Below are 26,823 nucleotides of genomic sequence, written 5' to 3'. Positions count from 1 at the left end.
TGTTAGTCACCTCACTGGGACGGGCTGGATGGAAAAAAAGAAGTGACCTCTAAACCTTCTGGATAAAAGGGTGATAGAATCAGAAACTCTCGGAACATTTATGGAGTAGCCAGGTGTACATTTGATGAGTTACGGAGCTAGAATTGGAAGGTAGCACGAGGTTTGATTGCTTTTTTTTTTGGACCAGCATGGATACCATAGGGAGAATGCCTCCGATGCCACAAATTATCCCTGTTTTTATGCTACATCACTTGCCGAACACTTGTTTTATTTTGGAATTCCAGTCATTTTGTTTTTTAACGTTACTTCCCCATGTCAGTAAAATGAATCAGAATCACAATTTATTGTCATGAACATGTCACAAAACTCATTGTTTTTCAGAAACGTCACAGTTGATATAAACCACCTTATAAAATAGATTAAAAATTTGCATGAAAAATCAAAGTAAGGCAGTGTCTTTGGTTCATTGATCATTCAGGGATCTGAAGGCAGCTGGGAAGCTCACCTTCAGACACCTGTACCATTTTCCCAATGGTAGCAGTGTGAAGAAGGCATGATCTAGGTGGTGGGGGTCCTTAAGGATAGACACTGCTTTCTTAAGACTCCGCCTCTTGTAGATGTCCTCGCTGGGGTGAAGACTGGTGCCCATGATGTCGCAGACCAAGTTGGCAACCTTCTGGAGTATTTCCTGGTCTTGAGTATTGGTACCTCTGTACCAGACAGTGATGCAACCAGCCTGAATGCTATCCACCTGTAGAAGTTTTCTAGAGTCTTCCATGATATACCAAATCTCCTCAATATCCTCACAAAGTGTAGCTATTGGCGAACCAATCCCATCTTCCCCTTTGCTTTGCCAGGTCAGTGGGCCTGGGTGACAATCTGAATGTCTCCCTGGGGGCCTTTCATACATATATACATACATAGAAGTCCTGAAATCCCTGAGCGGTCACAACTGCCTTCACTCTAACTGGGCTCCTTGTACAGTCCTTCAGCAGGCCATCAATTTCCTGAGTTTCCCAGAAGCTGTTCTTGCAGATCTGGGCCCTGAACCTTCACCAAGTTATGTCTCATCCTTTCAAGGGAGAGGTTAAAAGAGAAGGACAAGTTCCAGTAAATGTATGTTTTTTTTCAATGAATTAATGCCATTTAAATGCTTTAAAAGTTTGATGATGTTTTAAGCATTTTAATTGTTTGATTTTTAAATAATTAATATTATGTGTTTTGTTAGCTTGAATATTTTAGTAACATAACTAATTTTCAACTGTTTTTGAATAATTTTCAATGTTTGTGAATGTTAAGGATTCAAATCGTTCAGTAGTTTTGACAGCCATAAAATTTTGGAGACGCACTTTGGTAACCAAAGCACACTTGGAGTCTGAGCCAGCCATTTGTATTCTAAGAGGTTACCTTATAAACCCAATTTTTTTTTGCATTTGCTGAGGAGTAATGCAAAAATGGTGGAGACAGATAAAATTCATTTATTCATTGAGGAAAATTTCTTTGGCTTCAATCCTTCATGCCTCCTGGATTTTTATTTTCACCCACTTCACTCAATGTGTTTCTTTGGACACATTCCACATGCTACTTATGAATCATCTCACTGAGACAGACTGGGTAGAAACACATCAGACACAAGCTGTGTGCCAGAATACCTGAGAGGATACTCTGAAAGTCGGTTACCAAATATGGAAACTTTAATGCAATTACTTCAGAAAATTTGAAATTAAACCAAAAGCTAGTGCCGGTAACAGTGACTGTGGTGGATTGTTATTAAAGCCCAACTAGCTTGCTCATGTTGTTCAGGGAAGGGAATTTACTTCATCTATCTTGTCTGGTCCGATATATCGTGAAACATGAAAGAATGCAGGTGCTGCGATTGTAGTAAAGACACTGAAAAGCTACCATGAAAAAGGGCTCAAGCCCGAAATGTCAGTGAAATATCTTTAGCTCCTGCACATTGTGTGAACTGCTGAGTTCCTAGCATTTCGGTGATGGGTCCTCTTTGTAACCCTTCATGGTTAACTGATTTGTCTTTTGATATGTTTTATGCAATTTGGTATCGGCAATAAAGTTAAAGTCTGTGCATTTATAAAATCTTTCCACACAGCTCATAATAATCACATACATACGTGAAAATATAATCTAAATATGTATAAATATTTCAGAATAAGTTACTTATTTCATTTATAAGAGGCCTAAGGTTATAAGGTGCCATTCACCAATCTCACAGCCTGCGGGAAGAAGCTATTTCCTTGCCTGGTCGCTCCTGTACCCCCTGCTTGACTGTAGTAGGTCGAAGATATTGTGTGGTGGATGGTAGGGATCCTCAATAATTCTTTAAGCCCTATTTCAGTAATGCTCCTGGTGCATGTCGTCAATGGAGGAAAGGGAGACCCCCGTGATCTTCTCAGCCATTTTAATGATCCTCTTTCTTGACTTCTGTTCTAATGCTTTGCGGTTACCACTAACTGTTCTATCCAACAAAGTCTATATTTCATGAAATGAAACAAACTGCAGCATTTAAAATAAGGGAATAGAGCCACAAGCTGCTCAACCAGAGCTGTTTCATACTCCTTCATTTTCCCTCTCCTTCGATTCCCATAAAAACTCAAGAAATGAAAGACAACTGCCTCAGTTTTGTAGGAGAATTTGCCTGGTCTTTCTGATCAACAGTCAGGCATTTAATTTAAATGCAGTCATTGGACCTAGCATGGGACTTTGTCTCCAGCCTCTTCGCTGATGGAAAAGCCGACAGCCTTTGAACTATGACTTGCTCAGTTGTTGGAGGCAAACACATTCACTTCAGTAAGCTTTCTCGTTTTGCAGCTCAGGCAGGCACCTGTCAATCACCCTGTGTTCATGGATGCTGAATTAGAGTCCCTGCTGTAGAATTCTTGTTCGTGTTAGTTTGTGCAGAAGATACCATAAACTTAATTTACCATGAGAAATTAAGTAGAATTACTGATTCATTTGCAGCACTGTTTAATAAACAGTGCTCGTTATCTCATTCTGGTTATAAATGACAGAAATCTGCCTTCAATTCTATAATCGCATTAATCCTCTCCAATATCTTATTCATTGAAGCCCCACATCTTTTTTCATCTTGACTCTCCCATCACCAAGGCAATTTTCACTCTATTTGTGTCAGATTGTTTAATCTGTCATTTAAAGAGCAAGATGTAAATTATGTTAATGGTCCAGGCATTTTTTGATGATTGCAAACTGCCAATGGTCTTTTTACATTATCTTCTTAAAGAAAGGAAGTCTTGTGTTTACATATGACAATATAAGAGCAAGTCTAAAACACTTGGCCCTTCAAGACTCCTCAGTTCCTTCGGATCATGGCTAATCTGATCTTGACCTCAGGGCTGCTTTTTTACCCATTCTCTGTAACCCTTGAATGCCCCTTTAAAAAAAAACAATTTACAGACAGTCCCCGTGTTGAAAGCGTCTGATTTACAAACAACCCATACTTATGAACCGACCAGCCGGTTGGAAGGAGAATGATGTCTACTTCTGGTTCGAGCGGAGCTCATTTTCCATTGGCTCGCATGCCCCGTCAATCGTCGGGTAGCCTGTGATGTGCATCCACTGTCAGGCTACGCTGAACGTGTCCTGGGCAAAAGAGAGGGCGGGTGAGGGGACGAGCATCCTGTCAGAGGGGGGGGGGGGGGGGGGGGAGAAGAAGTAGCTTGCTCCATCGTGATGCCTTCGGTACCGGTCTGGCCTCGGTCTGGGGCCGTCGCCCTGCCCCACAAAATGGCAACTCAGACTTAAGTGGCGATTGCGTCACTGAAGGGGGGGTGGAGCATGGAGCAAGCGAAGGAGCTGGGCACGTGTCAGAAGGAGTGAAGATGTGGGAAGGCCGTGGGGTCAGCGTCACTGCCATTGTGTACCTGTATCATTACTGTATATTATTATGTTAAGATGTTTTAGTGTATTAGTGTAGTGTATTTAGCATTTTAATGCATCAGACTGCTCAAACTACAGGGGAATCACGCTGCTCTCCATTGCAGGCAAAATCTTCGCTAGGATTCTCCTAAATAGAATAATACCTAGTGTCACCAAGAATGTTCTCCCAGAATCACATCGCGGCTTTCGCGCAAACAGAGGAACTACTGACATGGTCTTTGCCCTCAGACAGCTCCAAGAAAAGTGTAGAGAACAAAACAAAGGACTCTACATCACCTTTGTTGACCTCACCAAAGCCTTTGACACCGTGAGCAGGAAAGGGCTTTGGCAAATACTAGAGCGCCTCGGATGCTCCCCAAAGTTCCTCAACATGGTTATCCAACTGCACGAAAACCAACAAGGTCGGGTCAGATACAGCAATGAGCTCTCTGAACCCTTCTCCATTAACAATGGCGTGAAGCAAGGCTGCGTTCTCGCACCAACCCTCTTTTCAATCTTCTTCAGCATGATGCTGAACCAAGCCATGAAAGACCTCAACAATGAAGACGCTGTTTACATCCGGTACCGGACGGATGGCAGTCTCTTCAATCTGAGGTGCCTGCAAGCTCACACCAAGACACAAGAGCAACTTGTCCGTGAACTACTCTTTGCAGACGATGCCGCTTTAGTTGCCCATTCAGAGCCAGCACTTCATCGCTTGACGTCCTGTTTTGCGGAAACTGCCAAAATGTTTGGCGTGGAAGTCAGCCTGAAGAAGACTGAGGTCCTCCATCAGCCAGCTCCCCACCATGACTACCAGCCTCCCCCACATCTCCATCGGGCACACAAAACTTAAAACGGTCAACCAGTTTACCTATCTTGCCTGCACCATTTCATCAGATACAAGGATCGACAACGAGATAGACAACAGACTCGCCAAGGCAAATAGCGCCTTTGGAAGACTACACAGAAGAGTCTGGAAAACCTCACAAAGATAAGCGTATACAGAGCCATTGTCATACCCACACTCCTGTTCGGCTCCGAATCATGGGTCCTCTACTGGCATCACCTACGGCTCCTAGAACGCTTCCACCAGCGTTGTCTCCGCTCCATCCTCAACAATCATTGGAGCGACTTCATCCCTAACATCGAAGTATTCGAGATGGCAGAGGCCGACAGCATCGAATCCATGCTGTTGATGATCCAACTGTGCTGGGTAGGTCACGTCTCCGGAATGGAGGACCATCGCCTTCCCAAGTTCGTGTTATATGGCGAGCTCTCCACTGGCCATCGTGTCGGAGGTGCACCAAAGAAGAGGTACAAGGACTGCCTAAAGAAATCTCTTTGTGCCTGCCACATTTGACCACCACCAGTGGGCTGATATCGCCTCAAACCGTGCATCTTGTCGCCTCACAGTTCGGCGGGCAGCAACCTCCTTTGAAGAAGACCGCAGAGCCCACCTCACTGACAAAAGACAAAGGAGGAAAAACTCAACACCCAACCCCAACCAACCAATTTTCCCCTGCAACCGCTGCAACCGTGTCTGCCTGTCCCGCATCGGACTTGTCAGCCACAAACGAGCCTGCAGCTGACATGGACATTTACCCCTCCATAAATCTTCGTCCGCGAAGCCAAGCCAAAGAAAAGAAGACTTAGATAAACATTTGATTAACTGACGCTAAAGAATTCGAGTTAAAGACAGACCTAGGTAACGGAACCCGCTTTTAACCCAGGGACTACCTGCACTTCAACGTGCTCTAACCCAGAGATCTTCCACAACTCTCTGGGTTAGAGCATTCCAAATATTTACCAGCATCCCCCCCCCCCGCCCCACTTTATATTCTGGCTTTTGCCCTCTTCCTCACCAGTACCGATGAAGGGATTTTGGCCCGAAACGTCAATTGTCTATTGCCTTTCAAGGGTGCTGCCTGACCTGCTGAGTTCCTTGTGTCTTGTTCCAGTATCTTTAGTCTTCCCTGTTATCCTCCTCTAAGTTCTGACTGTGACAGCTTTTAGACTTATTTTTGGACAACTATGCTGTCTCATTCTAGATTGCCCGAGGACAGTGGTTCCCAACCTTTTACTTTCCACTCACATCCCACTTTAAGTATTCCCTATGCCATAAGTGTTCTGTGATTAGTAAGGGATTGCTTAAGGTGGCATGTGGGTGGAAAGAAAAAGTTTGAAAACCACTGTTTGAATCATTCCAAATTGATTCGTTACGTGCACGGTTTCAGAACTCCAAAGGAAATGGGCCAATGGCGATTTTTCTCAAGCAAAATATTTCGGTAATAATTGGGTCTAGAGCAGCGATTCTCAACCTTCCCTCACATACCACTTTACTAATCACAGAACACTTATGGCATAGGGAATACTTAAAGTGGGATGTGAGTGGAAAGTAAAAGGTTGGGAACCACTGCCCTAGGACAAGACACATAATTTCAGAACCAAACCTCTCAGATCATGGGCTCAACCTCACAATCCTTATAAACCACACAGTGAACTTTCTCTCCTCTCCTGACAGTGCAACTCTCTCCATCAACGATTCAGGAAGCCCTCTTAAAATTGGAAGATAGAACTGTGGGTGTTTGGATGTTAAAAGTAAAATAATTTTTCAGATGATGTCCCCTGCAATTTTGCAAGTGTAATCCATTCACCAGTCCATCATAACACCCCATCTTTCATCCGGGAGTGAATGCTTTCATGTTCGGTGCCTCAGAAGTCTGGGCACATCGTAGTCAAGTTCTTTCCTCCTTTCCCACATGCATGGTCTTTCTTTCAAAATGTGATGTGATCATTAACAGGTAAAACCTCATTGTACACCCCTTGATTCACTGGCCTTTTAGAGATGCCCATGCTTCTTCAGTATATATAAAGAATAAGGTGCATGTCAGAATCAGAATTTATGACCTGTGGTTCCTGGTGCATTCTCATGACATTTCCTGCTTCTTATTTAAAGGGTGAGAACTGCAGGCTGCAGACCAATGGCATCCAAGGTTATGACGAGAAGGCCGGGCACTGGGGCTGAGCGGGGAAATGGATCAGCTGGCGAAGCAGACTCGATGGACCATTGGGCCTACTTCTGCTCCTTTCCCATGCGATCTTGTTTCCGTGCCGTTTCAACTCTTTAATACTACATCTCTGACTCAGGTCAAATAATTTAAGCACGTAATGCGGTCCCAAAAAAGCACTGCTTTGTCAGAAGTACTATCTTGTGGAAGAGATAAAGCATCATTTATCGTCCTGCCTAAGTTAGTTTCCCTGTTTCTTACATTATAAACACTGATTACATTTCAAAACATTTGATTGCCTCAGAAGTAGGTGGAGGCTTGTCAAAATCTGCCAGATAAATCAAAGTATAACTTCTTTTCTCATAAATATGTATGTATCTTCAGAATACGAAATGCCCTAATATTTTTGTGCAATGAACCCTCCTCAGAGGCTCTCTCACAATCTTATTCTTTTGAGAGATTATCACTGCCATTTGCATTACAGAATATAAAGTGACCAGATGGGAGATTAGATCATGAATTAAATTTGCCTCCCACTATTGGGAATAAAAAGCATCGTGCGATGACTCCACAGCAGTGAAACTATGCAGCTATTGATGGGTACCCCACTCCATTGCAGACTAAGCTCGCCAAAATACTTCAAAAGCATGTTGGCCAAAAGCATTCATCCAAAATTATGGTCCAGAATTGCTTCATTAACTATCATCCGAGTATTTTCCCAGGGATCATTGTTGGAATAGAGATGTAAGGATGATTTACATGTCTGCTGCTGTGAACTGAAAGGGCAATTATAATGATCTGCCCAGTTCTGCTGGAAGGTACTATATCATTCATTATGAGTGAAACACAAACGCTGTGATTATAGTAAAAACATAGAAATGCTCAGCAGGACTCGCCGCGTCCAATTTGAGGTTGGGTGGGGAGTTGGAAGCAAAGTGGATAAAGTGAACGAGCTCATCGTGGGTGCCTGAGGAAGCATTAAAGTGGTCGTCACTGAAGCGGAGGAAGAGTTGAAGAGCCTCACCTGTGTAGGCTTGTGGCATGGATTGTTCTGCAGCACCATCAAAGACTGAGGTAATTGAAAGTGAAGGCGAGAGGTGGATAGTATCCCTGTGTTGGTCGCTCACACTGACCCAGACTCCAACTGGGGGGCAGGCTTGTGGCATGACAGCCTTTATGGGGAAGAAAGGGGAGGAGTCACAAGCTGGCCAGTGAGAGCAGTCAACCAGGAAAGGCCATGTAATTTACATATACATGTGCAATAGTGGTTTCATCACATACTCCACCTAGCCAACAAGAAGGCAGGCATAGCTCGGGCCTTTGTGGGTACTTATGGCTGTAACTTTACCTCCTATGGATGCTGCAAGACCTGCTGCGTTCCTCCAGCATTTCTGTGTTTTTACATCTGTAAAATTAGGTCAGTTTTTCTCTCTCCATCGACACCTACCTCCACCACCCCCCCCCCCCCCCCCCCCAACTTATGGAACATAATGCAAGTCAAGTATTCATACATACAAAAAAATATATAGTTCTGTAAATATGAGAGTCTCAAATGGTCAATGTGAGCAGCTCTCTTGGTCATTCTTTATTCTCACTGCCCGTGGTAAGAAGCTGTTCCTCAGCCTGGCAGTGTTGGTTCTGATACCTCTGTATATCTTACTTGATGGGAGCAGAGTGAAAGGGGTCCTCAATCAATGATTTTGATAATGATCTCGGTAGATCACTTCAATTGGGGGGTGGGGGGGTGGCAGTGGAGGGAGACTTCTGTGAACCTCTTTGCATTGGTTTAAGTTAAGGAGCAGGAAATTTAGAGGGGATTTGTGGAAGAGCGTGAACACTCAGAGTGGTTGAGATTTGGTAGATTCTACCTGAGGGGGTGGTGGAGGCAGAGTCTCACAACATTTAAGATGGGTGCTTGAAAGACCATGGTATTGAAAGCTACAGTGGACTGCTAGTAAATGGGATGAGCGTCAGCAAGTATTTGGTGACCAGCACGGACATGGTGAGCCAAAAGTCCTGTTCCCCTGCTGTGTGGCTCCAGACTCCATGACTTTGCGATATCTCTGGCCTACATTTTACAGCTTTTACACCTCTGCTATCTCTCCACACTTATCGATCAAGGAGGCGGCTTCATACACAACATATCGTTCTGGCAACCCCAGTTTCATCCTATCAAGAGATTTCCTTTGTCCAGTCCATCCTTCCCCCACCTTCCTGACAAGTTGTCCCTCCTTTTTCCTGTAGCGACAAAGGATCTGCGGCCCTGAAGAGGTAACTGTAACTATTCCCACAGATTCTGCCTGACCACCATTTTCTGTTTTTCAGATTTATTGCATATTACAATTTTTAAAAAAAATTCAGTTGTGAAACTTTGTCAAACTTTGCCCTTGCTCTGGAGTAATGTATGAAGTGAACATTGGATCAGGAATCTAACCCAGATGCAGGCCCAGTGCAGTGAGCAGCCCGCTTTGAGAGCACAGAAGACACATGGCATCCCTCTTCTCCTTTGTCTCATTCTGAGAGTAGAAGTTGACATATAATGATTGGGTGTCATAAGTAGAGATGAGAAGGTGAAAATTCCACAAAAGCTTTATGGAAGCTTGGTGGAAAACAAATGGTACTCTTAAATTGCCAATAGAACATAGAACACTACAGTGGAGGCCCTTCGGCCATCAATGTTGTGCCAGCCCATATATTCCCACCAAAAAAAACTAAGCACTTCCAATCTCGTAACAATTACGGGCCCAGAGGACCCCAACACCCAGCAGTAAAAAAAATTCACCAAGACAATGGTTACTTAAACAAAAGTTACTTTAATTTTCTTTTAACATAAGAACAGGATCAAACTTTAACTTATTGCAATGAACTTAACTTAACCCCCCTCTAATTCTAAGTGCACATATACAGGTACACAATCCTTTTTATTCAGATATCTAAAATCTGGAAGTCTCCAAAAACCGGCAGTTTTTTCCTGGTCTCAGTGGAGAGAGAGAGACAGCAGTGCATCTAGGTTGGGCAGGGGAGAGGCATCAGCGTGACTCGGGTGGGCGAGGGGGAGAGAGACGGCAGCGTGACTTGGATGGGCGGGAGGGAAAGTGATGGCTGGGCGAGGGGGAGGGAGACGCTAGCGTGACTGGAAGGGGGTGAATACGGCAGCACACTTCAGGAGGACTTAAATCTGGGGCAGCTAGTTTTTGTTCTGAAATCCGGAAAAATCCGAAATTCAGAACACACTGTCCCCCAAGGGGTTGCAGACAAAGGATCATGTACCTGTATGTAATGTGTGTGTAAGTTCAGAAAAGTTAATTGATTCACAGTCCGATCTCACTTCTCATTCCTCCAAGTTTACTTGTATCAGGAAATTCTTAGACTATGCACAGAATTTCACATTTATAATGTTCACCAGGCTTTGGTGCTTTAAAGGTAAATGGTTACTGCTCAGGAAGGTTCTTGTTGGTTTTCAGAGAGAGATTTGTTGCTTCTTGGAAACAATCAGCCACTTCAGTGTCTTGCTGAAGAAACTTACCCCCTCAAGGTTTCTCTTTCTTTCAGGTCACCACAGAGTTCCTCTTCTGTTTCCCTTATCTCAGGTGATACACTATACAGCCAGCCATCTCCTCTTGAATGGACCACAAGGCTCCCCTAAACTTTCCTTCCTTCACTTTATACATATGTCTTTTGATGTTCACCATTCCTTGCTCAGGAAAAAGGCCCTGGTTGTCCACCCTGTCTATGCCTCTTAGAATCTTATAGACCTCTTTGAAGTCTCCTCTCATCCTTCTTTGCTCCAAAGAGAAAAGTCCCAACTCTGCTCACCTTGCCTCTTGAGACTTATTTTGCAATCCAGGCAACATCCTGGTAAATCTCTTCTGCACCCTCTCCATAGCTTCCACATCGTTCCTGTAATGAGTTGACCAGAAGTGAACACAATACAGATTTCAAGTTTGTTGTCAGAGTACATATGTGATTTCACTTACAACCATGAGATTCCTTTTTTCCTGCAGGCATAGCAGAATTACCACAGCATAAAACATGTAAACAAATAAAGAACTGGGGGAATGTCACGTGATGCCGTAAAGAGCACCACACTCCTGTGGGATTAACTGAAAAAAAACATTGAAAAAAGTTAATTTTATAAAAACTATTTTAAAATTATTCTAAAGTGAATAACAGAAGAAAAAAATATATCGCCAAAATAAGAGAAAAAAACTACAGAGATAGCACCAATGAAAAAAATCAAAAGAAAAGAAAAAGAGAGAAGTTGGGCCTACCTTGTCAATGAAGCAGGCCACTGAAGTTTGTTCTGGATCCACTGGTGAGGACCCAGTAGAGGGACCTTTCTTCATGATGCCCCATAAAGACGGCGCCGGTGGAAAAGTTAGAACTGCATTATGCATGTGCGAGAAGTCAGGCATGCGTGTTGCAAAGGGGAAAAAAATATCAAGTCTCCAGCGTTTTAACAGGAAGGTGACACTTCTCCAGTGGAAGAGGACTGAGAAGAGTATGGAAGTGAAGAAGAAATGTCAAGTTCAGATGAAGAAATATTCTGAGGCAAGAAATAGACAAACAAATAAAGAACTGTAAACAGATAACGAATGTAAACAAACTGACTGTGCAATACAGTGAGCATAAAGAAAATCAATAAAGTGCACAAGTAGAAGTCCTTAAATGAGTCTCTTTATTTTCTAAAATATTTTAATTAATTTGATAGAGAGACATATTACATGTATACATTGTTTAGATATTAATTATATAGCTTTTTTTATGATCCAATACAGAATACAAGTTATACATTGTCTTATATAATTCTCAAAAAGTGAAATATCCTTATGAGAATTTCACCTCATATGCTAATGTTGAGATATACATTGTGATTATATAAATAGACCAATGTCTTCTAATTACAGATAGTCCTCGACTTCTGACCTAAACAAGTTACGTCCACCCGCACATAAGACCGAATTTTTTTAAAAAAAACTTTACAAGTATATATTTTGTATTAAAAGTACTGAATTCCATGGTCCACGTTCCCGGCGGCGGCCTGACGGCCACGGTCTGGTGGCAGTCCTAAAGTTCCCGCAGCAGCGCAAAGATCCACACAGAACCCCGATGTCCCCGCTTCCCACAGAAGCCCGATGTCCACACTCCCCGCGGAAGCCCAATGTCCAAGACCAATGACTTTATTTCATATTAGAAGTACATATGGGGATTGGGGAGCATCTTTATTGAAGGTACTGCACCTATGTTTACATGCATCATTATAGATTCATTTGTTAAAAATCTTTAAAATTTCTTTATAGTCTCGTCTAATATATATATTAAAAAAACAAAAATAAGAACAAAAGAAAAATAAAAAAATACATGCTAATCTCACCCCTCCCACAAAACACGGTTACCAGCAAATAAATTTAAAATAATCGAGTATCAGCTCTTGGACATCAGATAGAAAACTCCCAGAGCACCTCTGCCTAAGTAATCAAATTACGATCTTAGTCCATAAATGGGCCGCATATCTTGTCAAATTCAACCTTGATCTCTTTAACATTAGATTTAAATTTCTCCAAACTCAAGCAAGACGTAACATCCTGTAACCATTGCAAACAAGTTGATGCTCTCCTGTCTTTCCATCTGATCAAAATTTCTCATCAGGCCATCGATGAATTCTGTTTTGAGTCGAATTCAAGGAAATCTTATCTTTAGAGAAGAACCAAAGTCAAAATTACACGGTTCTAACTTAATTCAAAGAATCTGGAAAAGTTTTCAAAGGAAATGAGTCTCTGATCGAGTTTGTCTGATGCAGCTGTTCCTGAACCTGTTGGTGCGAGTCTTGTGGCATCTGTACCTCTTTTCTGATGGCAGCATTGAGAACAGAGCGTGTGCTCAGTGGTGTGGGTCTTTGATGATGGCTGCTGCTCTCAGATGACAGTGATCCCTGTAGATATATTTTACAGTGAAGGTTTGGCCTGTGATGTCCTGGGCTGTGTCCACTACCTTTTGGAGGGCTTTACACTCAGGGGTATTGATGTTCTCATACCAGCCCATGATGCAACTCATCAGCACACATTCCACCACACCTCTGTAGAAATTTCCCATGAGGAAGTAGAGGCACCGACGTGCTTTCTTCACGATGCCATTGTTGTGTGGAGTCCAGGAAAGATCCTCCGAGATAGTAACTCCCAAGAACTTAATACACGAAGTAATCTAACCAGAGATTTGTAGAGTTGCAACATGACCTCTCGACTCTTGAACTCAGACCCTTTATTAATGAAGCCCAACATCCCATAGGCCTTCTTAACTACCTTATCAACCCACATGGCAACCTTGAGAGATGTAAGGATTTGGACCCCAGGTTCCTATGTTCATCCACACTCTGAAGAAACCGACAACTCTGTGCTCAGCCCTTGGTTTGACCTTCCAAAATGCATCACCTCACACTTATCCTGATTGAACTCCATCTACCACTTTTCTGTCCAACTCACAAAAATCACAAAGAGCAGGGGTTGTGCGGAACTCCACTAGTCACTGACCTTGAGGAAAGATACTGCCCATTTACCGCTACTCTGTGCTTTCTATGTGCAAGCCAATTTTTGTTATCCACACAGCCAAAATTCCATGAATCCCATGCCTCATGACTTTCTGAACGAGTATCTCGGTGGGGACCTTGTCAAATGCTTCACTAAAATCCACGGAGACCACATCTACCGCTCTACTCTCTTTTTTAACCTTTTCAAAAACCTCAATTAGGCTTGTGAGGCACGACCTTCCCTTCACAAAGCCATGCTGACTATCCTTGAGTAGACTCCAATCATATCCTTAAGAATTCTCTCCAATAGTTTTCACACCACTGAATTGGTTAACAAATACCGACACTGGAGACGGAAGCAAAAAATAATTCATATATTCAGGAGTTCAGTAAATCTGAGGGATTTATTTTTATTCTTTGATGTTTTTGCTTTATCTTCACTGATTATTTTCTATTATTAGTGATGATTTAAGTATTTTTTTTGGCTCTGAACTCGAGCAAACATTCCATTCCATCAGGGCTTGCTGAAATAAAAATGAATTGCAAAGCATGTTCTGCAATCTATAACCCACAATGTAAGCTATTTCTATTAGCTTTAGGACATGATCAAGCTTTTTTTTAAAGGATATAGCAAATCAGTTAAAAATGATTCGTGGATGCAGTGCAACAGAAACCTGCAATCCCCCAGGGCACTGGATTCCATTAAAGTTTCATGAGAAGTCCGTGTGACTCAGAAATTGTCTGCCACTGTGCAAATGATAAAAATGACTGCTTCACCTGTGCCTACATTGTCAGTAGTGGGTAATCCTAGATTCAAGTCACTCTATAAATCGAGAGCAGCCTCAATCATCAAAGATCCACACCACCCAGGACAAGTTCTGTTCTCACTGCTGCCATCAGGAAAGAGATGCACGTCCCACAGGACTCATGCCACCAGGTTCAGGAACAATTGCAGCCCTTCCTCCATCAGAGTCCAAAACAACAATCTCGGTTAGAGACTCTTAACATTGCAGATTATTTATTATTGATTTTTTTTCTCTGTATTACAGTTTGTGTACATTTATTTCTTTGTTCACCTATCCCTCTTTTGTATATGTACCTTTCTTCTTGTGCACTGTTATGAGCTCAGAGGACCCCAAAACCCAGAAGCAATAGATATTCACCAAGACAAATGGTTACTTAAACAAATTTGCTTTTAAGTATCTTTAAAGATGAAAATAGAATCAAACTTTATCTTATCTCTATTGACTTAACATACCTAACTTAACCCCCTTCTAATTCTAAGCATACGTGTATGTAATATGTGTGTGTAAGTTCAGAAAAGTTCTTTGGTTCACAGTCCAATCTCACTTCTCATTCCTCTAAGTTCACTGGTTGCAGGAAATTCTTATACTGTGCACAGAATTTAACATTTATAAAGTTCACCAGGCTTTGGTGCTTGAAAGGTAAATGGTTACCGCTCAGGAGGATTCTTGTCAGTTTTCAAAGAGATTTATTGTTCCAGGACATCTCAACTGATGACCTTTCATCAGCCACTCCAGTGTCTTGCTGATGAAACTTGCCCCTTCAAGGTTCTCCAGATGATGACCTCTTTCTTTCAGGTCACCACAGAGTTCCTTTTTGTTTCTCTTCTTCCAAGTGAAACATTGGACAGACAGTCCTCTCCTCTTGCATGAACCATAAAGTCTTTGACCAGGCTGTCTTCCAATAAGGCTTTCCACAAGCTTGCCAGCTTGTTCTGTTCAAGTCCCAGTTGCCTCTGCTTGCTGTAACACTGTAGAATTATCTCTTTCTCTCTCTGAGAGAAAGCCTGTTTGACTCTCTCTGCTTGCAAAACCACATGACCCTCTTAGAACAACAAGTTCTCTTCCAACAATCTGTGGCTCCAACAAGATCTTTCATCTTTTGCCTTTTTTAAAATAACAATCCATTAGTGAAGTCTCTTGACATTCTTCAAAGCTCTTGCAAAAGCTTTGAGGCCCCAATATGCCTAGCATTAGCATAACTCCAGTATTTCAAATAAGATCTGTTTACAGTGTTTGTATGTGACCTACTCTAAGAAACCTTTCCCAATTTATCTCTGTAAAACATTTTTATACTCTTTTACAGTACAGTAACTAATAAGTAGAAATCCTGCCTGGCCTACATGAAAAAATAATCTCAAGGTTGTAATGTGATTTCATGTATGTACTCTGACAATAAATTTGAACTTTAAATTTTAAATTACTTTTTAAAAAAATATTTAGATATCCAGCACGGTAAAAGTCCCTTCTGTGGCGTTCAAATGCACTGAATTGAAATGTTGAAGAGAGGGAGGAAACCGGAGCATCTGGGTAAAACCCATGCAGGTGTAGGGAGAACATACAATCTCATTACAGACAGTGCCGGATTTGAACCAGGGTCGATAATGCTGTAATAACCTTCTGCTAACCGCTCTACTAACTTATGAACTTTGAGCATCTCAGAAATGGAAAAATGTCAAAGTGTTATAATCGCTTGAGCCAACAGATTTTAAATGTAGCTTATGCTCTCTTTCTGATTTGAGTGTATTAATTTGTGCTGTTATTTCACTTAAGATTAATCATAGATATGGTGGGTGCCTGGAATGCATGGCCGGGAGTGATGGAAGAGGCTGATGGTGGGTGCCTGGAATGCATGGCCGGGAGTGATGGAAGAGGCTGATGGTGGATGCCTGGAATGCATGGCCAGGAGTGATGGAAGAGGTTAATGGTGGGTGCCTGGAATGCATGGCCGGGAGTGATGGAAGAGGCTGATGGTGGGTGCCTGGAATGCATGGCCAGGAGTGATGGAAGAGGCTGATGGTGGATACCTGGAATGCATGGCCGGGAGTGATGGAAGAGGCTGATGGTGGGTGCCTGGAATGCATGGCCGGGAGTGATGGAAGAGGCTGATGGTGGATACCTGGAATGCATGGCCGGGAGTGATGGAAGAGGCTGATGGTGGATACCTGGAATGCATGGCCGGGAGTGATGGAAAAGGCTGATGGTGGATACCTGGAATGCATGGCCGGGAGTGATGGAAGAGGCTGATGGTGGGTGCCTGGAATGCATGGCCGGGAGCGATGGAAGAGGCTGATGGTGGGTGCCTGGAATGCATGGCCAGGAGTGAAGGAAGAGGCTGGTACAACACAGACATTTATAAAACTTTGATAGGCATATGAAACAAAATCAAGAGTTATGGGTGTGAGGCAGTGAAAAATTAGAATGTTGTGGAGTAGGTTTATATAGGTTAGCATTACATCATGGGCTGAAAGGCCTGTACTGTGATGTTCTATATCAAGCGAGTGTTGGTCATTAACTGCTGACTCTCTGTCTTCAAAACACCCAATGATCTGACCTCCAAATTCCACCACTTTCAGGATGAAGAAAGGTTCTCCACATCTCTGTTCTAAGTGGACGACCTTCAGTCCTGAAGTTGTGCCCTTTTGTCCGTGACCCTCGCACCATAAGAAACAACCTTTCTACATGTGTTCTGTCTTAATTCTCTTCATTCATTTCAAAAATAGCATCTTGAACTGATTCAACAACTCACAGACAGATGACAGGAGTGAGCATGAAACAAGAGTAGCGATTAGTGCAACGCTATTGCAGGGCCAGCGACCCGGGTTTGAATCTGTGTCTCTCAGGAGTCTGCATGTTCTCTCCATGTCTGTGTGAGTTTCCTCCCGGTGTTCCAGACTCCTCCCACTCTTCAAAATGTACAGGAGTTGTAAGTTAATTGGTGTGTTTGGGAGGGGGAGGCAAGGAACTGTGGGCCAGAAGGGCCTGTTACTGAGCTGTTTGACTACATTGAAATTAAAAAATACTTGATATCCTAGTCATACATAGTCAACGTGAATTGCTGAACATCTCAACTGATTGCTAATTTATGGTGGAGCAGATTGTTCTATTTAATTCATATCCATTTTGGCAAATTTAATGTCTAAATGCTACTCCCAGTGGCACAAACTATTAAACGGTGGCTTTATGGATCTCCTTGTAATATATACAACTGGTTCTCATGTGACACTTTTTAGAGAAAAATTAAATTTTGTGAATACAATGATTTTTCACATCTGAGAGATTCTTATAAATTTTAATATTTTAATTTCAAACATTTCAATTAATTTTAGATGGAAATCATACTCCCATAGTCCATTATTCAAAGGTCGATATGTTGGTGCAAGAATTATAGCTCTTTTGTTATTGTATGATTCATACTAATGTGTAGATTTCCTGGGTGGAACATTTAGCTGATCTTTGTGTGTTTCTCCAGGTGGTTGTTTTACCGTACTCTTTTGTGTAGTCTTCCAAAGGAGCTATTTGCCTTGGCGAGTCTGTTGTCTATCTCTTTGTCGATCCTTGCATCAGATGTAATGGGGCAGCCGAGGTAGGTAAACAATCACCTGAAGAAACACACAAAGATCAGCGTGTACAGAGCCGTTGTCATACCCACGCTCCTGTTCGGCTCTGAATCATGGGTCCTCTACCGGCATCACCTACGGCTCCTAGAACGCTTCCATCCGCTCCATCCTCAACATTCATTGGAATGACTTCATCACCAACATCGAAGTACTCGAGCTGGCAGAATCCGCAAGCATCGAATCTATGCTGCTGAAGACCCAACTGCGCTAGGTGGGTCACGTCTCCAGAATGGAGGACCATCGCCTTCCCAAGATCGTGTTATATGGTGAGCTCTCCACTGGCCAGCGAGACAGAAGTGCACCAAAGAAGAGGTACAAGGAGTGCTTAAAGAAATCTCTTGGTGCCTGCCACATTGACCACCACCAGTGGGCTGATATCGCCTCCAACCGTGCATCTTGGCGCCTCACAGTTTGGCGGGCAGCAACCTCCTTTGAAGAAGACCGCAGAGCCCACCTCACTGAGAAAAGACAAAGGAGGAAAAACCCAACACCCAACCCCAACCCACCAATTTTCCCTTGCAACCGTGCCTGCCTGTCCCGCATCGGACTTGTCAGTCACCAACGATCCTGCAGCAGACGTGGACATTACCCCTCCATAAATCTTCGCCCACGAAGCCAAGCCGAAGAAAGAAGACATTTAGCATAGTGGTTAACGCAACTCTGTTACAGCACCAGCGATCGGGACCGGGGTTCAAATCCTGTGCTCTCTGTAAGGAGTTTGTACATTCTCCTCGTGTCTGCACGGGTTTTTCCCAGGGGTTCCAGCTTCTTCCCACCGTTCAAAATGTACCAAGGGTTGTAGATTAATTGGGTGTAATTGGGCAGCAAGGGCTAGTGGGCCGAAAGCACTTGATACTGTGCTGTATGCCTAAATAAATCTAAATTTAAAGTTAAAATTTAAAAATTCTTTCTTTCTTCATGAACCACAAGTTCATTATATATAAGAGCAAAAGTAGGCCATTTGGCCCATCACATTCACTCTGCCATCTGATATCCATTTCTATAAACCTGTTGCAATGCAAATCCAATGGGCCAGATTATGCTGGATTTTGAATTCTGCCTACACATCTGCACTGGCTCAATTTCTTGTGGAGATCTTCCCGCAGGCTTTCTGATGGCATCAGGACTCTGGGCCGTGCTGTGTGGCTCCCTCATCCTGAATCTACTCTGTCAGCCATGGATGGAACTTCGTCAGTGGCAAAATTCTACATGCCACTAGCCTTCAGGATATTTAAAACAATCTGTTAATGTTGATGTTAATATTTTAAAACACTTCAAAAATTAAAACATTAAATTAAAGCAAAATAATTAAAATATATCCTGTCCCCTTTGGCTCTTGAATCTGAAAAAAAATGAGGTTCAGACCTGGTGTGAGATCTAACTCAACATATCACAGGGAGCCTTATTCAGCCCTCGACTTGTGTGGGGGAAACTTTACTTACTACGAATCCATTCTGGTTAGAATGTATGCTCATAAATGGATCAAACTTAACTACCTTATGCTTCTAATTACAGCGGCAGTGATGTTGGTTCCGCAGAGATGCACGAAGGATGGATTTGAGGAGCATTTTGGCGTGAACTACCTGGGACACTTCTTGCTTACCAATCTTCTCCTCGATACCTTGAGGCAGTCAGGGAACAATAATTTCAATGGTCGGATTGTCACTCTGTCTTCAGCCACCCATTACGTCGGAGAGCTGAACCTTCATGACTTGCAAACCAGGTATGAATGTGACCCAGGTGCATATGACATAGAGATACAAGCTCCCTCAGCGTCTTAGTTCTTCTTCAATTTTTTGAGACTAACAATATCTTTATAAACTTGAACTTTAGCAAAAGCCCTCGAAAACTGCTCAAATACTTGTAATGTTTCTATTAATCTGGGGGATGTACACTTCAAATTTATTGCTCATTTTGAATTACGCTACGGTAAAGTGACCTGCTGCAGTCCTCGGTGAAAGAGTTCCAATTGTGCCCATTATATTTCCAGGTCAGGGTGATGCAAGGGCCATACTAAAAGTAAACAATCGGTAACTTATTTGCTCCTCAATCTTGGTTTTCATTTTTATGCCGTCTGTAAACAGGCAACAGGGATTTACTTTTCTCGGAAAGAATGTATCCCAATTTTCTATTACGCGAGGTGGCATAATGAAGAATTGCGAGTTAAAAGAGATTATGCTTCTTTATTTCTTTTCTGAAAGAGTGACTTTAATTCTATATCTCATTTTTTTGAATTGCAATTGGTGAATTCTGTAAGGGTGAATTCCTTTTGGCTGAAGAATCATTAGGCAGAATTGACCATTCTCCTGCAAACAATGTCTGTGGTTTAGTGGCAGGGATTGAAACCCAGGCTATGCATTACATTTCTGCGGGGTTGTTCATAGGTTTGGACACACCATTCTGAATGATTAAGCAGGGGGGTTCTGCACACCTGATACTTCGTGGTGGAGACTCATTTTCACATGCTTTGGATGGCGAATCTTAGGGTTAGGTAAGTAAGAGGTATTAGCACAAAGGAAAATGGAAATCCAGAACTTGCTGAAGTTGGGGTCGTGAAAACATTAAACTTGAAATTGAAAAGTTCTTCGACAAGGGGACCAAGTGTCATGGATCAAAGACGTGGTGGGGCAAAGGACTTGTTTCTGTGCTGTAAAGATTGGTCCTCTGTCTTATGATCTTTAGACTATTCAGCCCATCGAGTCTGCCCGGCATTCAATCATGATTCATTCCCTGCCTTTACCTTTGATCCCCTGGATAATCTCTGCCTTAAATACACCCAATGAATTGGCCTCCACAGCTGCCTGTGGCAACATATTCCACAGATTTACCACCCTTTGGCTAAAGCAATTCTTCCACATCTCTGTTCTTGGTGGACGGTCTTCAATCCTGAAGCTGTGTCCTCTTGTCCTGGACTTTTCCACCATGGGAAACAACCTTTCTACTTCTTCTCTGACCATACATTTTAACATTTGAAATGTTTCAATGAGATTTCCCCCCCGTTTCATTCTCCTTGATTCCAATAAGTCCAAGCCAAGAGCTGTCAAATGGTCTCTAACATCAGAACATCCTTTCTTAAATGAGGAGCCCAAAACTGCTCACAATACTTCAAGTGAGGTCTCACCAGGGCCCTGTAAAGCTTCATGACTCAAAGTGCATGGATATCAGACTCAGTGGTAGAAATAGATAGAAGGGTCTGAATGGCCGACATCCATCCCTGATGGTCACTAACCATTTAAGGCTTCAGGTCCTGCTGAAGGGTAAGTTTTTATTGCCTGTCCCAAATTACCCATATGGGAAAGCATTGAAGTGCAATTGCCTCGAATTCTAGCAAACATTTTGGGGACAGCATTCATGTGAATTTGTCAGAATTCTTGGATCTTGACCAGCTAGAGTGGTGTCTGCATTGTGGGATGACTAGCTGGTGATGAGGTTCCAATGCAGCCACTAACCTTGTCCTTGGTGGTTGGGTTTGCAAGATGCTCCCGAATCGAGTGCAGCTCTGCAGGTTTTCTACCATTACACCTCATCAATGAACAAGTCTGCGAGAACGTCGAGGTATCAAGTGAAACTGAAAGTCTATAGATGCTGGAATTGTAGTAAAAACACACAGGAACGTTGGAGGAACATGTCTACAGGAGGTAAAGATATATTACCTACATTTTGGGCCTGAGCCCTTCTTCAAGGTATAAGTAAAGAATGGGAAGGTGTCTGAATAAAGACTCCAACTGGATGGCATTAACATCAACTTCTCCGGTATCTGTTAACACCCTCTCCCCCCCCCCCCCCCCCAACTTCTTCTCCCTGTTGCCTCCACCCCTCCCTTTTCCCAGAATCAAAATAAATTCTCCCCTTTTATCATACACAATGAACACCTTTTGTTTGTTGGTCTAGAATCGTTCCCCTTTCTCTTTCCAATCTTTATTCAGGAGCTTTCCTGCTTGGTGCTCGTACCTTGAAGAAAGGCACAGGCCCGAAATGTCAGTAATATGTCTTTACCCACTCCTATGGATGTTGCAAGACCGGCTGAATTTCTCCAGCAATTTTGTGTGTCTTTATGTGGAGGAATTATCACAACTACCCCCAGGAAATTTGTCATGAGATAAAGATTGCTCATGTGGGTATAGAAGATACTAAGCCGTACGTTTTTTAACCTGTTGGAACTGGATAAGAGCAGCTGTAAAGCAAGACTGGAGACACTCAGGGAATGGAAATGAGCAAATATTTCAGGTTTAGGCTCAATTGCAACAAAGCAGCTTTTGTTTTTATGGTGTATGATTCCTGCCCAGATAGCGGGTGATCTGTTAGCAAAAGTGGACAGCAAAACAAGAATCACAGAAGACAAATGATGCCATAATTTCTATCAAAGCTGTGTTGAGTTCTGTCTTGTGGCGGGTGATGGCCAGCTCTGTTACATTTTAATCAGAGAGCAGTAGCTGATTTGGCTTGTGCACAATGCCCTGTGACTTCCAGTGTATTCATGTCAGTATTATTTGTGAGCTTCAGAGACTTTAAAAGGTTTAGGGAATCGCAACACTGATTTACCTCCTGTGAACATTTACTGTGAACACCATGACGAGGCAGGTGTGAAAGAGAAGCAAATCTTCAAGGCCAAGAAAAATAAAGAGAAAGGACTTGCAGAAACTGGAGAAGGACAGAAGGTTGTGCAAATCCATCACTTCTGATGAGACCGCCCATTACATCATCATCCTCTTTCAATCATTTCTCTCTCGTGGCTATTAACCTCATTGAAACCAACAACACCACTTTACTTTCATGGTATCTCATTCCCTGCCCAGACTGTAGAGAGAGAAAAAAGACGCTTCTTGCTTTGAATGAGTTTCACTTTCAAATACAAAAAAAGATGACTGGCAAGATAACAACCTCTCTCACTGTCAACAAGATGAGAAAGATGATCATCGCATTCAGGAGAGGGGCAGAGAGCTCATCAGTGGCTCTGAAGCCAATAGAGTCCTCGAGTTCTCCAAAAGGTACAAAGCCCAGGACATCAGGGGCAAACCCTCCCGATTACTGAGTATGTCTACAGGAAATGCTGCCATCGGTGAATAGCAGCAATCATTAAAGTCCCACATCACCCAGAATGCACTCTGTTCTCGCTGTTGCCATCAGGAAAGACGAGGTTCAGGCACACTGCTACCCCTCCACCATCAAGCTTCCCAATGATAAACTCAATCAGAGGTTCATTTAAGGATTCTTACTTGCGCACTTTATTGATTTTCTTTTTTTATTCTCTCTGTATTGGACAGTTTGTTTACATTCGTTATCTGTTTACCTTTCTTTAATTGTTTACATGCATACGCTGTGCAGAGTTTTATTTTGCACCACCAATTAGTGGTAATTCTACCACAGCCGCGGGACAAAAGAACCTCAGGGTTGTGTGTGTACTCTGGCGATAAATCTGAAATCTGAAGTTCTGAGGAATAAATATTATCCAATGACAAACGCACTAGTCAAGAAAGTGCACTAATGCCTGTACTTTATTAGAAGACCAAAGAAGTTCAGCATGGCTCTCTTGTCCCTTGGCAACTTCTACGGGTGCACCACCGAGCGCAGACTTATCACAGCACGGTCTGGGAGCCTGCTCTGCTCAAAATCCAACAATGGAGTGCAGCTCATAACATTGTATAAATTTCCCTACCATCCACGGACTCCATTCATCTCTCCCCCTGCCCCGGTAAGGCAACCACTATATTGAAAAGGCCCATCACACTCCAGACACCCTCCCTCTCCTCCATCTTCCCATCGGGGAGAAGGCTTGTGAAAGCGCCCACTGTCAGGCTGCTGAGTGAATCCCACAGTAGAGTTACCATGCTGCTCTTGCTTGGTGCTAATTGATCTCCCTTTTCCTTGCAATCCTATACTCTGTAAATGGCGATCTTTACACAGCTATTTATGAATGTTAGGAATAAATGCCTGCCTGCCTGCAGAGAAACCCTTCTCACTGTGCTAGGGGTTTTGTGACAAATAAACTTTCCACACGCTTTCCCCTTTGTTTCTGTAGCATCTTCCTGACTTCCCAGCTTCTGAAAACTTGGCACTCTGCCAGCTCAGCTGAAGGATTGACCACCCTTTTGCCTCCACCTCCTGATTCCAGCATCTGCATTCTCTTGTGTCCTCAAATTTAAATTTAGGCATAGACACAAAGCACGGTAGCAGGCCCTTTTGGCCCACGAGCCCATGGCACTGAATTACACCCAATTAACCTACAAACCTGGTGGGAGAACATCAGAGCACCTGGAAGAAACCCATATAGACACAGAGAACATAAAAACAGCACTGGATCCCCGGTCACCGGAGCTCTAATCGTGTCCCGCTAACCATGTTTCCCACTAGCACTTGATTAGTGTTCCTCCTGCTCTATTCTTCAAATCCCTGAAATTAATTTTTCCACCATGAATGACCATACCTTACTTACCCCATTAAGAATATTGCTATCCGATCCACAATTTCCCTTTTCTTTTACAAAGGTAACCTTGTTTAGCAGGAGGGGGCGGATTAGATTTGGTTTTTAAGGTTTTTTTTTGTTTGTTCTTTTTATCAATTTTTATTTGGATTAATTTGGAAAATATGGTTATCAGAGATTAATTCAATAACTTGTTTCTCATGTGGATTAAGGAACAGTCTAATGAGGTTCCATCCATTATTTTTGTATCTGTGAGATGACTTGTTATGTGTTTTCCTTACATTATTATAAGTATATATGTTTAACTCAATAAAAGTATTTGAAAAGAATATTTACCTCTCTCTCCTTGGGAAAAAAAAACTCTTAAAATTCACCCATTAACCAAACATCTGACCAGTTCGCCTACTCCTGAGGGCCAGTTCTAAATTTAGGTTGAGAAAGTGCGAAAGGGCTCAGAGCATTTTATTGCTTAAAAGGCTCCATACAGTTACAAGTTAGTTGTTCTTTACTTTGCATCATGGAGCCTTGTACCTTTTCACTGCATTGATCTGCAGGGTGGCACAGTAGAGATGCTGCCTCTCAGTTCCAGCGACCCAGGTTCAATCCTCACCTCCATTCCTGCCGGTGCGGAGTTTCTCTCTCCATGTGGCCATGTGGGTTTTCTCTTACATCCCCAAAACCTGTGGTTGGTAGGCTAAGGTAAGTTAGAGCCTAAGGATGAGCCAATAAGAAAGTGGCACAAATAAAATGGGTTTGAGTAGGATTAACATGTTTCTCTTATGGCTAGGCGGGTGGTGTTGCTCAGATGGAGGGACGTTACCCTGCCTAATCAAGCTCAATGCCCACGTGACGTCAAGTCATGTTTAAACTTCAAGAGGATTAGATGCTCAATTTCCGACTTGAATGTAAATTTTCAAACATTGTTGGGGACCCTTTGTGAATTACTTTTATAATCTTTGATTTGTTATGAACGTAGAAATGTTGATTAATGGGGTGATTTATTTACTGATAAGAATTTGGTCTTTCTTTCCTTTGGCCGAAACAGCTTATTTCTTGGTAGTGGGTTTAGATGTTCCTTTTTTAAAAAATATATATAATTCAATACAATATAATCTGATTAAAATGTAGGGTACTTTGGATGAAATATGATTTGTTTAATGTAACCTTTTGAACTTTAACCTATGTACTCTGTAGTTTTGGATGTGAAATTTCAATGTTAATAAAAATATTGAAAAAGAGTAGGACTGATATTAAAAAAAGGTACTTGATGGTTGGTTACTTATTTTTACAGAAGAACATTTTCCGGTCTTTACCTCTCTTTGATTTTGCTGAAATTTATTGTCACGTGAACTAAGATGCAGTGATAGGGACTGTTTTGTGAGTAGACCAGTAGATATCTCATACATTGTTTAAGTAGTAAATAGTTTTTTTTAAAAGTGCAGTTACAGAAAGTGATCAGTTGGTACAAGAGCAAAGGAAACAGAACGTTACCATTTTGGAGTTCATCCAGGAGTCTGAAAACTGTGGGAAAGGAATTGTCCTGGAATCCGGTGGCATGCAATCACCTACTTGTTAATCTTCCTCCTGACAGGAGGGGAGTGAGGAGAGTGAGGCTGGGGTGGCATGAATCTTTTAGAAGGTTGGTAGCCTTTGCAAAGCAGTGGGAGTTATTTTTAGATAGAGTCAATGGAGGTGAGGGGTTTTATTATGATGGTCTGAGCCACATTCGCACCCTCCTCGGTTTCTTGCTGTCTTTCGCGGAATAGATCCTGTTTCGCACAGTGATGTAACCTCAACGGATGCTTTCAATGGTGCACCTGTAAAAGTTGTTAAGGGATGCAGGCGACATGCCAAATTTCCTCGGGCTTCAGAGTTCAGGAAGTTATTTCAAAAACTGATCTTGAAAGACAATAAGTAAAAACACACAGTGTGCTGGAGGAACTCAGCCGGTCTCTCAGCATCCACAGGAAGTAAAGTTGCATTACCAATGTTTCGGGCCTGACCCCTTCTTCAAGGTGTAAGCAAAAAGAAGGCAGGCATCTCAATAAAGAGGTGGGGAAAAATGGGAGGGGGAGGAGTCTAGACCAACAAAAAAAAGGTGTCAGTTGGATAAGAAGAAAGGTGAGAATCGATTGTGGTTCTGCGAAAGGAGACGGAGGAAAAAGGGAAGAGAAACAGAACTAGAGGAATGGAGACAGGGCGGTGGAGGGTGGCAGAGAGACAGAACCAGAGGAAAGGAGATAGAGGCTTGAAGATGGAAGAGAGACAGACAGACAGAATGAGAGGAAAGGAGAAAGAGGCTTGAAGATGGAAGAGAGGCAGACAGTCAGAATGAGAGGAAAGGAGACAGGGGCTTGAAGATGGGGGTGGGGGGAGAATCAATTTATCCATTGCCATGTTATTTGTAACACATTTCAGTTAATAGTGAAAACAAAATTGCTGGAAAAACTCAGCAGGTCATGGAACATTCATGGGAGATAAAGATATATAATCAACATTTCAGCCTGCGCCCTTCTTCAGGGAAGAATGGTGAATATCTTTCAGTGCATAGTTA

The 26,823-nt window shown here is 42.6% G+C and overlaps 1 protein-coding gene across 4 annotated transcripts in view; it reads left to right on the top strand.

Moving 5' to 3' along the window:
* Positions 1-26,823, top strand: part of dhrsx (dehydrogenase/reductase (SDR family) X-linked) — a 228,790-nt gene that overhangs the window by 142,168 nt on the left and 59,799 nt on the right. For all 4 annotated transcript variants that reach the window (XM_069892022.1, XM_069892019.1, XM_069892021.1 and 1 more), the window contains one exon: positions 19,364-19,571. In XM_069892022.1, coding sequence (XP_069748123.1) covers positions 19,364-19,571 — 208 coding nt within the window. The remainder of the gene's footprint in view (positions 1-19,363; positions 19,572-26,823) is intronic.

The sequence above is a fragment of the Narcine bancroftii genome, chromosome 7 (assembly GCF_036971445.1).
Source record: "Narcine bancroftii isolate sNarBan1 chromosome 7, sNarBan1.hap1, whole genome shotgun sequence".
Taxonomy (NCBI): Eukaryota; Metazoa; Chordata; class Chondrichthyes; order Torpediniformes; family Narcinidae; genus Narcine; species Narcine bancroftii.
The sequence above is the reverse complement of the archived record's forward strand: the minus strand, read 5'-3'. Positions and strand labels throughout refer to the sequence as shown.